This window comes from Desmodus rotundus, chromosome 1 (genome assembly GCF_022682495.2).
Source record: "Desmodus rotundus isolate HL8 chromosome 1, HLdesRot8A.1, whole genome shotgun sequence".
Taxonomy (NCBI): Eukaryota; Metazoa; Chordata; class Mammalia; order Chiroptera; family Phyllostomidae; genus Desmodus; species Desmodus rotundus.
Window position 1 is genome coordinate 187,558,202 of NC_071387.1, and position 14,790 is coordinate 187,572,991.

The following is a 14,790-nucleotide window of genomic DNA, read 5'->3' on the forward strand; positions in this document are numbered from 1 at the left end:
GGAAAACATTTAAAAATAACAGGGACCCTGGTTACTGTCAATCTTACCATGTGCTTCTGACAGGGACGTGAGACATCTCGATTCGGAGGGAGGGGCTGACAGCGGGGTTTTCACAGCCAGCATCCCGGGCATCGGGGTCCCGCGTCACTCCACGCGGAAGATGCACTGATTTGATTTACAGGGGGGTGGATGGGCCCAAACTATGAAAGATACTCCAACAACACACACGCCTGTCTCGCCTGCGTTTCCAGAGAGAGCTGACGTGGACCGGAGGAAGGCCATTTGGCCCTTCGATCGTGGCATTAAATTGTACTCACTGGCTGTGCACATGTGGCAGGGGGCGGGCGCGGTGGGCAGGTTTACTAAGGGTTTTGTGGGTCGTGGTCATGACTCCAGCTTTTGTTCCCAGCGAGATGGGAGCCATGGGGGACTGTGGGGGCCAGGGCAGAAGCAGTGCCCGCCAGGGGATGTGGCCTTGGGCCATCGGGAGGTGAGAGGTGGTAGAATCTGGGGGTACCTGCAGTTAGCGTCACCGGATGTGCTGAGGGGCCAGTGTGGGGCGTGACGGAGAGAGAGCCATGTGCCGTGAGTGAGCACTGGCTGCCCTCTGGGGACCCTACGGTCGGTCCCCTCCACAGTTTCTCACCTCATTGCCCAACTGCCACATGAACTAGATGGGCTTGTTTCTTAGATCCTTCCTCATGCCAGCAGTGAGTTCATTAGAAGTCACCACATCCCCAGTGGAATGACACAGCATTCCATTAGGATGGCTCTTAGAACCAGGGTGAGTCCCAATTTTCAAGAAAAAAAAAAGCCATTTTACTGTAGTGCAAATGCCTAAAACCTACATAATGTGTGAAAATGGCTAATAGGCCCACTTCCTGGGGAGCAGCACTACAGGGGGTGACAGGGAGCGACCTGTAGCAATGGCCAGAGGAATGGGGCTACTGTCCTGCAGAGATGACCCGTCCTCTGAAGCGGGGCTGGGAGAAAAGCCCTATGAGCGGGCAGGAAAACCACAGGACAGCACAGGAGAGGCTGATGGGAGAGACGCCCTTCTGAGGAAGGATCGTTATTATTATTACAATATATGATAACATATATAATATATGACAATGTATATTGGGTTACAATGTATATTATTACAACACTATACAGTGAGAAAATGCAAGGGACTTTAAATGTCGGGTCAGACACGTGAAAATTTTACCAGGCTGAAATAGATACAGTAAACTCCATCTGTTACTGAAAGTTGAAACAGAGCTCGGATTTCGGTTAAGCCAGGGATCTGGGATAAGCATATGATGCTCTTTCATGTAGCACCTAATATTCTCCGTGTGGCTGGCTGACGGTCATAACTGCTGTTTCCCATCCACCTGGAATACTTTCACAAGGGAGTCGACGCGACCACTATTATAGCACATCTATTGGTAAAAAGTTAACATTTTCAGATGTAGTTTTTAAAATCAGTTATTTTTAAAGAATATGAAACTAAATGACCCCCACTATCGTTTAGATTTAATGAAACTGCTAAACAGACACATTCATTAGAGCATTTGGTGCTCCTTTCTGACCTAAGAAGATGCTAAATTCTTAGGAAGGCACATTAGCTGAAAGCAAAACCACACTCCAAACAGCAGGGGGCGCCACGCACCAAGCCTGCAGAGGGCACCCCGTGCTGTCGAACTTCTGCCCATTCCATCATCTGCAGAATGCTTAATTCCTTCCTATTCTTACTCTGATTTGAAGAATATTAAGAAAGTTCCCATCCAGCTTCTGTTTAGCTTGTGCTTTTCCTTGACTGTTAAAGAGTAAAATGATCTTGCCGGGGCTGGGAGAGGGGGCAGGGGCTTCAGGAAGTATTGTTCAGTGGGTCTGGAGTTTCAGGTGTGCAAGCGGAAGAGCTCTGCAGATGGACGGTGGCGACAGCAGCCTGACAATGCGAACGTTCTGACCTGTGCACTCAGAAATGGCTTGGATGCTAAATTTTATGGTAGGTATGTTTTACTACAATGAAACCATTAAAAAAAAAAAAAAAGGAACCTGCTGGTAATATCAGGGTGTGTCCCTTCATTTGCTAATTGTTTTAAGAATGCACCGTGGATTTGCATTGTCATTTTATCACGAGTGCTTAGGGAGACCTTGGGAACCAGTCTTAAGTGCTTTAATCTCCTCTGAGTTCCCCTGAACAAACTAGTCACCCCCTCGAATCTGCAGTACATGGCCACTTACAAAGTGAAGGCCGGTCTACGAAGCTTTGGGGAGAAGGGAGAAGGGAGGGCAGAGGGTCAGTGGGAAGGAACCCACTCTTAGCAATTACGGTACTCCGAGAGCTTTCCACAGGTCATTTCATTTAATCACTATAAAGTCCTGGGAGAGTGACAGTAGTTTTTGCTCCTTTACGAAGGAGGACACCAGGGCCTGGAAGGGCTGTGTGACTTGCTCCTGGTCACCCTGTCAGTAAAGTGAGGGGCTGGGGCTTCCACCCTGGCCTCCAGGACTCAGAAGCCTGGCTCCCCCCCTATTTCTGGGATGCCTAAAGGCGCCCCAAGGGCCCACTGGTACACACCGGGCTCTCCGGAGCACCAGAGGAGGAAGTTTTCAATTCGGTTTATTTACCTTTGGTCCTTTCTGTCCTCCCGGACGCACAACAGTCACTTTCTTCTGGATCTTGGGGCCGCCCAGTGGAATCACAGCCTCCAACAGGCCGGTCTTGTCGGAGACACAGGGTCACCACGGCACCACGGCCAGAGAAAGGCCTGTGGTGTCCCCGTCCCGACAGCTGAGTGACAGCTCGTGGGGCAGGTCAGCAGCAGGAAGGTGAGGCTGGGCCACCTCTGCTCGTGTGAACAGCACAGACCGCATTTTTGTATCGTTGACACTATTACAGATGTCCGCCTTTGCCCACCACCCCCCGGCCCGTGACCCCCACCCCTGGCCTTCACACTGTCGTCTGTGTTCATGGGCTATGCCTATATGCTCTTTGAGACAAGCTGAACCTCACCCAAAGGAGTCACCTCGGTGTGTCAGGGAGACATAACCTGGAGGCACAGATTTTCTGCCGGCTTCCTTCTTTGACACGCCGCTGCCTTTTGCTTTCCTTCCCTACTGGCAGGGGCCCTAGAGTTCTAAAAGCCTGAAGCTTTGGGACTCAACATTTTAAATACTAAATATCTTTACCACCAGGTCCACAGCAGCCTCCCTTGATGATACCTATTGTTCGCCTGGCCTCAAGGGCTCCGGCAGGCATGGGTGCGCAGGCAGCTGCTTTGCTGCCATCCTAGGCCTGGCAGTCTACAGATCACTCAGTCCCCTCCTCTTTCCAGCAGCATCCGACCTGACCCCTCCCAGACAAGGCTCATCTCAGCGAGCTGGGGACCAAGAGAACATGCACAATGGATGCAGTCTGGTGGTCCAGGAGCTGGCTGCTCGTGTGCGAGAGCATGACCACGTCCTCACCCAGGCTCTGTAGACAGAGGGTGTCAGGAGGCAGGCAGCTGGGCAGAGCTTGAAGCTCACTCACAGGGAGGAAGAGGGACCCCCTGCCAGGGAGGCTGTGAAGGGACTATCAGAAAGGAAGGAGACCCAGCCGAGGGCAGTGTCACAGAGGGTGGGGTGTAAGCAGGGGAGGGAGGAGGGGCAGCACCAAACGCAGAATATGAGAAGTGGATGGGCTTCCTGGCGTTGGGGCAAGGAGCCAGTAGGGACCTGGGTGAGATCTGTAAGGAGATAACAACTGATGGGCAACAGTGCAAATCAAAAGAATGATCTCGGAAGGAAGTAGGGCCCCCTTGCTCCGTGAGGGAGAAGGCGGGTGGCCGGAGATGGGGACAGATGGTCTTGGTAGACAGCAGCAGGAAGGTGGGGGAGGGTGCTGTCAGGTAATCCTCTCAAGAAGTTTGAACACCAGGGAGAAGAGAAATGCAGTCTGCCTGTGGATAAAGACATGATTTGTGTGTGTCCTTTAATTTTTGTAAAGGTTGGAAGCCCAACGCAAATTTAAATGAGGAAGTTGGGAGAGGCCGACCCTGGAGAGAGAGGAGACACCAAGGCAGTGCTTAAGCAGAAAGGAGGGGTGACGCAGTGCAGGGGAGCGCGCGCTGAGTGCCAATCACACACGGGGTGCATGGCCACAGTGGGTCACGGATCCACATGGGCAGGGAGCGCTGGGCTGCTGGACATTCTGTGTACATGTAAATGTGTCCCCTCAGGGGGACCTGCCCTGACTGTGTTGTCCAAAATGATATTTCCCTCACCCTCTTTCCTTTTACTTAATTTTCCTCCAAAGCACCTGTGAATCCCTGTAGCAGGCTGTGTAATAGCCAATCCCCCAAAATATATCCACCCCCTAATCCCCTGAACAAGTATCAATTACTTTTTATGGTAATATATGATTAAATTAAGGATCTTGAGGTAAGATTAGCTGGGACTGACTTGGTGGGCCTGAAATACCATCACAAATGTCCCTGTAGGAAGGAGGCAAAGGCAGACTTGGTGCTGACACAGGGAAGAAGAGGAGACACGAAGACAGACACACAAACTGGAGTCACGTGGCCAAGGAATGCCAGCAGCCACCAGGAGCTGGAGGCAAGGAACCGATTTTTCTCTAAAAGCCACTGGAGGGGGCGTGCCCTGCAGACACACCTTAATTTCAGCCCAGTGAACTGAGCTGTGACTTCTGGCCTCCAGGACTGGGGGAAAACAAATTTCTGTTGTTTTATGCCATCGCATCGGCTTTGTGGTAATTTGTCACAGCAGCCACAGGAAACTAATATGCTACCCAACTCCGCGATGCATGTTTACTGCCTTATTATAAATTGTCTACTGATTATAAATTCCCTAAGAAAGGAGCCTCTGGGCTTCTTTCACTGCGGTAGTCCCAGAGCCCGGCACATCCCAGGGGCCCAGACCCCTGCAGAATGACCACAGGAGTAAATATGCATGTGTTGGGTCTCTGCGCAGCTGTGCCTGTACGCAGACTCCCTAAGCATCATCTGTCCCGCTGTAAGTGTCTGTTCCACTACCCAGGCCTTTCATGATTTTGGCAATGCACACACGTGTGGCTTAAAATCACTCGTCACGGGCTTTCACCGGCATTTCTAATATTTGGTTGGTGTGTTCAGATCTATGGGATGTCTAAGCTAGAAGCCTAAATTTCTCATTTTCTCTCATTCTGCACTCACTGTAGCTTGTGGGGAACTGACTTCTTTTTTTTTTTTTTAAAGATATTATTGGTTTACTTTTAGAGAGAGGGGAAGGGAGGGAGGAGAGGGAGAGAAACGTCAATATGTGGTTGCCTCTAGCGTGCCCCCTATTGGAGACCTGGCCTGCAATCCAGGCATGTGCTCTATCTAGACCAGGAATTGAACCAGCAACGCTTTGGTTTGCAGGCCTGTGCTCAGTCCACTGAGCCACACCAGCCAGGTCAGAGAAATGACATTTTAAACTAGCAAGATGCCCGAAGGTGGAGAGAGCACTGTCCCCACCTGCGATGGAGGGCTACATACAGGAAGGTGTGGACAACTAAGAGCTTTCCCAAGCCTCAGGGAGAAAAATGGGTGCCTGTGTTTCATGCATGCCTGCGGCCCACCAGTAGAAAGAAGATGTGGATTTATCAAGGGACTGATTTTTTAAAAAACACCAAAAGAAAATCCCACAAAAAACTGGAAGGGTATTATATATCCAAATTGAAAAATTCATATAAATTATTCACTGGCCTCAATTATACCAAGAGCCGCATGTTCAGGGATACAGCCTATCTGCCCTCAGTGGGAAGCCCGTGTGTCTGGGAACTACTGACAATGAGAGCTACTGACAATGAGAGCTGGCATTCTTTGCTTACACCACACTTGTGCTACGTAAGCTCTTCATCCTTATTCATCCTTAAAGAAGTCTTAAAGGGTGGGTACACTCAGGTGGCAGCTAGAGAAGCCGAGGTTGATAGTATTGAGTGACCTTCCCAAAGCCACCCAGATGGTGAGTGGTAGAGCTGGGACTTGAACCCCGGCCCTGGGGCTTCAAGGCCCATATCTATAACCATTGTGATATGTGGCCCTGAATTCAAGGTTGCGCTAAATCCCTCTTTCCTGCACTTCTCAATGCTTTACAATAAAAGAGGGCAGTCAAGTGCCACAAGAGCCCCAGGGACATTCAGGGCATGTGAACCCAACTCCAATTCAGACGCCCTGGCTCCGCCGGTGCACCACGGCTCTGTAGAAACTTCTTCCTTCTTGGTAAGGGGCCAATTCCCAATTTATTCTTCAAACCACATGGTTAAGTGCCACCTCTCAGGGAGGATTAGAGACAAGCCCCTGAAAACCTCCTGGCACCTGATTAATGGTGCATGGGCTTTCCGGGCACTATTGTTTGCCAAACGTGTTTTTGTTCTCAGCATCGCAGTGTGGTTCTCTGAGCTTTGCCCTGGGCTCAGAAGGTCCAGAAGGACCCCCAGAATAATCTCACGGCACAGGTCATGGTGCTGACTTCAATGTGCCTGAACGAGTGGGCTGTCTGTCCCAGAGCTGGAAATGCAGGAATCATCTCATTAAGCTAAAAATAAAGAGTGTTTTCAGCAAAGGCCATATATCAGTCAGCTAAAAGTGACTTAACTTTCCAGGTCACTACTGTAGTCTGCCTGCAGGTGTAGGTGACAGCTAAGCGCTGGGAGAGGCAAGCCAGGGAAATACTTCCATGGGACCAGATGGTTTTTTGATTGTCTTCTTTGTTCCTGGGTCTAGTGGTTTCTGGCTTCATCAAACATACAGAATGACCACTTGGCATGCCAATCGGGTGTTTTATGTCCTTGCGGTGCTCATTTCACATGCTGCCTGATGTACATACGCATATTAGGTGTTTCGTGATATATTTTGAGATAATTTATGAAAAATATTTTGAGATTTTTGACTTGGGCTTGCCTGACTCCCCACACGCTGAATTGCTGTAGATCGATAGAACACCAAGAGTTCCGGGCCACCAGGAACATGCTCGTGGTCAGAGCCTGAGCACCTGGGGATGTGTGAGCAGGTGCTGAAATCAGGAACCGAGACACCGGGAGCACCGCAGCCGTGTCGGGTCCCCATGTCTTACCGTGAGTACTGTTGGGATGACCCAGACTATGCGTCTGACCCTGCTGAGGGCTGGGCCGTACACCCTGAACTGCACCGCTGGGTTAGAAGGACAGCGCTCCCCACACTGGTTCTGCCTTTAAGCTGAGACTAGTAAAATGATTTTTAAGAAAGCCATAGAAGGTCATAAAATAAAATTCCTGGATATCTGTGACTCAGTCCCCACTGAGTGACTTTGCCATTTTCGTGACACAACAGTTTGTGATGGCCAGCTACCCCAATAAACCTGCTCGTGCCCCAGGAGGGGCTTGGGGTGCAGCCTGGGAACCACGTCTCTTGCGGCACTCTGCACATGCGGGTGCGAGGTGGGCTCCGCAGGCGCTCTGCACCTGCAGCATCCTGGGGAAGACAGCACCTTCCCTGTGGTTCTCCGACTTGTTCAGGTGGTGGCTTTGCATGTGTTCTTTTTACCATGCAGGTGTGTACTGACACGTTGAACAGAAGCTATGTGATTTTTATGGTTTTGTGCCAAAACAGACACCATTTATAAGGTCCAAGTGGGACACTGCAGAAGGGATCAAGGTTTTGAGACAACTTCAGGGGATAAGTACAACTGGTAAAATGCTAGTCAGGCAAACTGTTCCCTAGGAATTGGGGACGAGGGAACAATTTGCAGTGTTAATAGTGACACGGTATCCAAAAGCTGAGGTCTGTGCCTGGAGCAGAAACCTTCTGTTTTCCCTAAAATACTCTCAAACAGACTCACGGGTGTACAGTGTTTTGCTAATATTTTAGGGAATCATGAAAATGCCTGCACACCATAGAGGGAAATAATGCAAACTGGGGGCCCAGGTTGCAGGGGTAACCCGTCCTGATGCAGACAGGCATGCCACCAGAAATCCCTCCGATCAGGTGGCACCAGACTATATTTCCGACCCTGCCCCACGCACTTCATGACAGACAGGCAGGTGGGAGGGGCTGGGCTGGAGAGACGGGTGGCTGAGGACACAAGGACACAAGGTCACGTCTCGGCGGTCAGAGGGGTTACACGATGGCTCTTTGTCTCTTGTTGCCCTTGTTACAATCCAGTCAGGTGCTGGATCAATGGGTCCAATATTAAGCTGTGGACTTCGAAAAAAAATACCCACTAAAGGTTTAAACATATGAGGGCTTGATTTAAAAGGACCTCTACCAGGACTCATCAAGCTAAATAGTTCTTGCGATAGCGCTAAGAGGGACAGCAGTCACTGTGTCCCTGTCACCAGCGGAAGTCAACATGTTTCAGTCCCTTAGGTCCCACTGTCAGTCATGTATGATGAAAACCACACACATACACAGGCATTTCGGGGAGATACCTGTGTTGCACTAAATAAACGGAGGACTTCTGCAGGACTTAACGGGAAACGTGGGCCACACACCAAAGGAAAACCGAACAGGGTTCAAAAGAATCCTGTGTCTTTTGATCCTTCTCTCGCCTTCATCCAAAGGGCATCGTCTACATGTAAGTTTGCTTATTCATGTTATGGGTTTTGGGGGGGGGGGGTTGCTACCATTGTTAAGTGTTATAAACAACCTTAAATTATACACCATGTGCTTTAGATTATGGCGTGGGTAGGTATTTCCTCCATGTTTTTGAACATTATCTTCTACATTTGAATTGCCAGGGAGTTGACGAAGGAAGGATGGGTGCTGTTCATTTAAGGCTGTGCAGAGTCCTCAGCCGTGCAGAGTCCCCAGCCAGCCCCTCCAGCCGGGCAATGTGACCCACACCTGCGCACAGCGGGATCTGGGAAGATGGCGCAGGGCTTGGGAGGCGGCAGGGGCCCCGCCAGTACGTGCTGAACGGTGAATAAATACGTAGCACACGTGATAAATGAGCATAAACGTGATTAGGAAAGGTACTTTTACTGGGGAAATGAAAATAGCACCAATTAAATTTGGAAAAGGGATGGTTGACTCTGGATGTTCAAAAGTGGTCTGGAAATTATTCAGCAAGACATGTGTATCATTAAAATGAAAGGTAAAGCCTGCCTTTCTCCAGCACGTGAGAAGCCCCAAGGAAGGCCCTTGGTTCCTGAATTCAGTGACTTCCCTGAATAACAATCGTTCACATTTTGGGCTGAGAATGATCTGAAGAGGTTGTTAATTAATCTGAGCATAACATCACATGATGGAACACACGACGTCTCCCTTTAATGTAACTGTTTCTCCTTAACAAAAACAGGCCGGGGTTGGGGGACGGGGTGGTCTCTCTCCTTACCGTTAGCGACAAGGCCATGCACACGAACGTGAACTTCTTGATGTGGGCCGCCGTGACTGTGTTGCTTGTGCTCACCAGTTTATTGCTGGGGTTATTCTAGGGGGGAGAACAGGACAATGGTGATGGGGTTCCGAGTCACCCCTGAATGACCACACGTGCATCCGAAAGAGCATCTCATTTGTGTTGCATTTGATGTGTTTGAAATACAGATCTCAAGTGACAGCCTGGAAGATGGCTGTCCCTTCGAGTCTCTCTCACCCAGGCAGCTCTCAGGTCTGGATGTGAGCATTAACCAGAAGGAGTTCTAGACCGAACGCCAGGCAGTCTCTCCTGAATCAGTCTCCTCACTTTGGTGCTGGGTGCTACCTTGCTAGTCCAGGGCCTCGGCTGTGCCCTCCCCTGGCCACCGTGAGCATCTGCCTGAACGCCGGGGCCCTGCTCTGTGACCTTTGGGCCCCTCTACCCCACCAAATGGACTGTGAGCTAGACTGGCCATTCGAGGCCCTCCTTGCTATATGACCCAGACTTACTTCCCCACTGTGACTTTTCAATCTGTACCCCAAAGGGAACCTCTTGCTCTTCCCTAACTCATCAGTGCTTCCAGGGTTCTGTAATTTTGTTCCTTTTGTTAACTTTGGAGGCTGAGGCCATCTCTCCAATCTCTTCCCAACAGATGCCACCAGCACAGGCTCTGGATGAGCTGACGTGTTCTTATTTCCAGCTTCTAAAGCATTATCTGCTTTTCTGAGTGACAGTCTGTTCCCATGGCTAAGTGCGAATCACAGGGGGTAGGACACCTGGCCACTCACCCCAGGGATCTGTGTGAGTGGGGCCCAGGTGGGCAGAGGGAGAAGGCGGCCGCACTGGAAAGAATTAGGCACACATCACCCATGGTGACAGTAATGTTCCTCAGCGCCTTCAGGTGCACTTTTATTTTTAAAATAGAAAATATTTCTGCAAGTGTGGTTAGAATAAACTAGCATGTATCATTGGATTGGCATCTGTGTTTTATTTGCCCAATCTGCTCAGAAACATGCTCTTCCGCAGATGAAAACTGCACATTAGAGAGAGTGTGTATAAGGGGAAAGCTCTCCCCGTCCAAGACTGAGCTAGCACCATCAGAAGTCACGCAAGACATTTTAAATCTCTTATTCTGCAACGCACAGAGAGGCTGAGGATTTCAACTGTCAGTGCGGCAAGTTCCGGGAGTCTGCACAGAGGTGTCTAAAATTCGGGTGAATAGACGCATTCACACAAGGGCTGCAGTAGCCTGGTGGAATGCCTGGAAACAATGGGTGAGGTCTCAGAAGGGTTCTGAGTAAGTACCTCCAGTTCCTGGCTCGAGGTGCGCTCGTTAAGGGAATTTTCTCGTGGTGCCTAACCTCTGTGATCATGAATAACACAATGTTTTCCTTGGACGCTCCTAGCGAAACTGCACAGTGTTGTATTGTTAAGTTTCATTATTTCAAGGGAGTTCAGGTGAGACTGTCATGGCCAGGAGGTTCCAACACTTCAGTACCTGCTAGTCTCATCAAGTTTTATTATATGATCTTGTTCTCCAAGAGCTAGAGATTTAGCAGGACGACTGACATCCATTTTGGTTTTCTAGGATTTACATGTTCCTTGAAATGAAAACAGTGATTTCTATCAGTAGATGGGATGAAACCCACTCAAACACGAGCTGTCAGCTTTCTGCTGCAAGTGACTCATGCCTCTGAAGTACACTCACAAAGGCCTGGGAAGCAGAAATGAAATGCACTTTTTAAGAGATGCTCTGCATCCTGATGTTGCAAAGGATGCTGGCAATAGGTGGAGGGTCCAACTAGTGGTCTGTTGGGGAAGCTCCACACCCAGTGAAGAGACCACTCCCCTGTCTCTCGTAAGCCAGTGTGCAGGCAATCCCAGGAGTGTTTTGAGGGGAGCTGCTATTCATGGGTGATCACGGGTGTGGGAACAGAGGCATGTGACCTGCTGGAGATCCCTGGCAAAGAGGCTTCCTCGCCTTGCCTTCCCAGGGCTCAAGCTGGGATAAGAAAAAGTGATACTGCTAATCACTTTTTATGGTATTCAGATGTCTAATCACTATGGTGTACACCTGAAACTTATTATAATATTATATATCAACTATAGTTGAAAAATAAATTTTTAAAAAAGATAAAATTACACTGGCAATGGCTCTGAGCTAGTTCTATAGAAATTCAAGGCCAAATATTGCTATTAAGAGTACTGGTAGTAGGTTGTGTGCTTCTCTCCTATTTTTCATTTTAAAACATTGTACATTATCTTTTTGGGGTCTGTTTTGCTAGACATTTGCTTTAGGATAAAAGGCTACTAGTTTTAGGTTCAAATGATTAAGCTTAATGAACAAGACATTTATAGGACGATCCCGACCCAGAGAGAGGGTGCATGTCCAAAGGGCTGTGTGTCTCCCTGGGCAGCAGCCACGTCAGCAGCTGCAGCAGCAGGAGCACAGAGCAGCTGTGATCAGAGGCTTTCAGCTGCAGTAAGTCTGCTGCATGCAGACCGAGGTGGACCCGTGCTTGCTGCACAGACAACTTCGCTGCGCATGCGCCCCACATATACCACAAGACTTCCAGACGTTTATGAGCTCAAGCGCACAGTTCCTGTCTGTACCTTCCTATCTGCTATGGAGTCAGAAAGTATTAGCTTCACTGAAAAAACAAACCACAGAAACAGAATCCAGTGTATCTTCTTTTTGAGAGTATATTTTCCTGTTTGCAAACAAATAACTTCTAAACAAGAATATCAGTTTGAAGAGGCATTATTAACTCAGCTTCAAGGTAAGCTTAAATTTGCCTCTGTTTTTCTCTGAGGGAAGTATTCCACCATCACCTCCGACATCCCCAATGCCAAGTAACCTTCCCAAGGGAGGTGAGACTAGGAAAACTCCAAGTGCTCCGCATCAGAGCTCCCTGCCTATCAAATGCTAACGTTAAAGAGTGCGTTTCAGACACCACACTGCACAGGTTCTCACCTTGTCAAAAGCAGGGTAGACAGCGCGGATTTCCGTCAACCAGCCATATGGCATGTGACCCACGGGGTACGTGGCTGTCAAAATTGCTACCGCCTGCAAGAGGAAGAGGCAGCAGTTAGCATCAGCGTTCGTGGAGAGCATCTCCCAGAGCTGCTGTGGGCCCTCTGACGGAGCAAGCTGTCTCAGGAGTGGCCATCTATGACAAGTCACTGGCCAGCCACAGGATGGCTTGGGGCGGGGGGAGGAAGGGACAGGTGCTCACTGTGTCCCTGGGAGTGGGATAAGCGGACCCCGGGAGAGCACCTAAGACCAGGAGCATGGATCCTGTTTTACACAAACCCAACGGGACACAGGTCCAGGTCCAGATCGCTGGCTCAAGAAGCTAAAATTTCAACTCAGGTCCAGACTCCAGAATCTTTGCTCTTCCCATAGAGCCAAACCAAACCCTCCAGCCCGGCTCAATTCTTTAGTCTCAGCTTGTGATTCTAAGCCCTCTCTGGATGGTCTTTGCTCAGGACCCACCTGTTCACTTCCATCCAGGTCTTCAAGGGGACTCATCAGTCAGCCTGTGTTTGTTGATGGCTTTATATACTCTCTCCTTCTGACTCAACTCTCTTCCACTTTGTTCAGGCAGCATAGCCCAATCATTGTTTTTAATTTAAGGAAACTAAACAACTATTTCTTATAGGAAGCCAAGCATGTTATTCCATGAAAATGGGTTGGAATTAGGTGGACCTGGATTCAAACCTCTACTTCCTCACCTACCAGCTGTGTGAAGCATGAACTCACCAGGCTTCCCTTTCTGCTCCTCCAGCAGAACCAGGAGAATAACAACCCCCATTGCACAAGGTTGTGGGGAGTTAATGAAATGGGCATACATGTCGACACATAAGTAGATGATCAATAAATGTCCATTCTATACTCCACCTGCTGTGTCTCTATGCCATCGAGGTCAATTGAGAAATGGCTCTAATACATGTTGCTGTGTTTATTTTAAAGGGAAGGTAGAATTCTACACACAGGTGATGGGGTCCTATTTTTTGTCCCAGGCAACTTACACTGCAGTCTTTAGGTAAAATAGCTGCTGGGTTATGGGAGCCACCCAACTTGGCATGCGTGGTCCAGAACACAAACTCCAGGAACAAACGGAGGCAAGAGAAAGTGATCTGCTGGTGATTAATGTGCTTCTCTTTCCAAGCCCACAGGAACTGCTTCCCAGGACATGGAAACTGGCAGGAGACCCCAGGCAGGAGACATGCTGACCGAGCGGTCAAGGGCACTGTGTAAACAGGGCCCCTGATGAGCAGCCACCGGCCTTCCTGAAGGATCAGCCGTTCCATAGACAGAATTAGTTCTCCAGAGGGTGGTGGCGGAGGAAACAAATGAAGTCATTCTGTTTGTTCATACCACACTTGGAAGATGGAAAGAGTGATTCAACTCTTTCTTTGGAATAGCTGCCAGTTTCCAGGTAAGTTTCTTGAGTTGTGAGCCAGCTCCTCATTTGAAGGAGGGCAGATTGCCAAAGAGTACATGAAGCCCCGAGGGGGTGGGTGATGAGTGCAGGAAGGCAGAGAGAAAATAGGTGACAGAAGGTGGGTCCACGTGGAAGCACTGACCCTTCACCCTCTGCGTCTTCCCATCTCTTCTGCAGCCACAGGCCTCTTCCATTGTCCTCTGCAACTATCGTGAGGAGGCAACATGCTGAGTCCATGGAAAAATGGAAAGGCTGCTGGGCGAGACTCAGAAAATCTGGATTCTAATATTAGCCCAGCTTCTTGCCAGTTTCGTGTCTTTCACTTTGTGTCCTTGCCTCAGTTTCCTCATAGAGTCATTATGAAGGGTGAATGAGATGTTTTCTTCCATACTCAGAAAGATATAATATTACATGACTATAAGTCACCAAATGAGATCCTCATGGCTTCCTAGTGGGAACGTGTCATCTAATTTCATTTCACTGAATTACTTGAGCTCTCCAGATGAACAGGAAACAAATCTGTAATCCACCTCCCCTGCCCCCATTCTTTATAAGGGGGACAATGAGTGCCAGAAACTGCCCTACCTCTGTAGCTGCAGAACTGCCACCGAGGTCCCGGGAAACAAAGAGGTTGACAATAGGCCTGCTGATTCTCTGTGTGGCCAGGATGAGAGCCAACGGCCACCAGAAGCTCAGCATCTTCCTTATTGTTGCATCTCCCTGCATCAAAAAACGGAGGCAAAAGTTCACTAAACTCTGGAAGCAGAACAGGAAAAACAATTCAGAGACAAAGCCTTCCTTTTAGATGTCAATCATGAGTCAATTCACTATACTTAAAACCAATGTAAGGAAAAGCCTCTGTAGACAAGCCAAGTTGAATTAAAATAAAATGTCCAGTGAAAATAAAATGAACTTAGACAGTTGGCAAGCTACTGTGAAATCAAAACGCACATTTAGCCTTGAGGAATCCAAACCACTATTTTCCAAACAGGGCAAC

At 49.0% G+C, this 14,790-nt stretch overlaps 1 protein-coding gene across 4 annotated transcripts in view; it reads right to left on the reverse strand.

Annotated features, from left to right (window-relative positions):
* Positions 1 to 14,790, reverse strand: part of ANKH (ANKH inorganic pyrophosphate transport regulator) — a 117,509-nt gene that overhangs the window by 11,530 nt on the left and 91,189 nt on the right. For all 4 annotated transcript variants that reach the window (XM_024578610.3, XM_024578611.4, XM_045186421.3 and 1 more), the window contains exons 6-8: positions 14,379 to 14,513; positions 12,320 to 12,412; positions 9,325 to 9,420 (exon numbers count right to left, since the gene is read on the reverse strand). In XM_024578610.3, the coding sequence (XP_024434378.1) occupies positions 9,325 to 9,420; positions 12,320 to 12,412; positions 14,379 to 14,513 (324 nt within the window). The remainder of the gene's footprint in view (positions 1 to 9,324; positions 9,421 to 12,319; positions 12,413 to 14,378; positions 14,514 to 14,790) is intronic.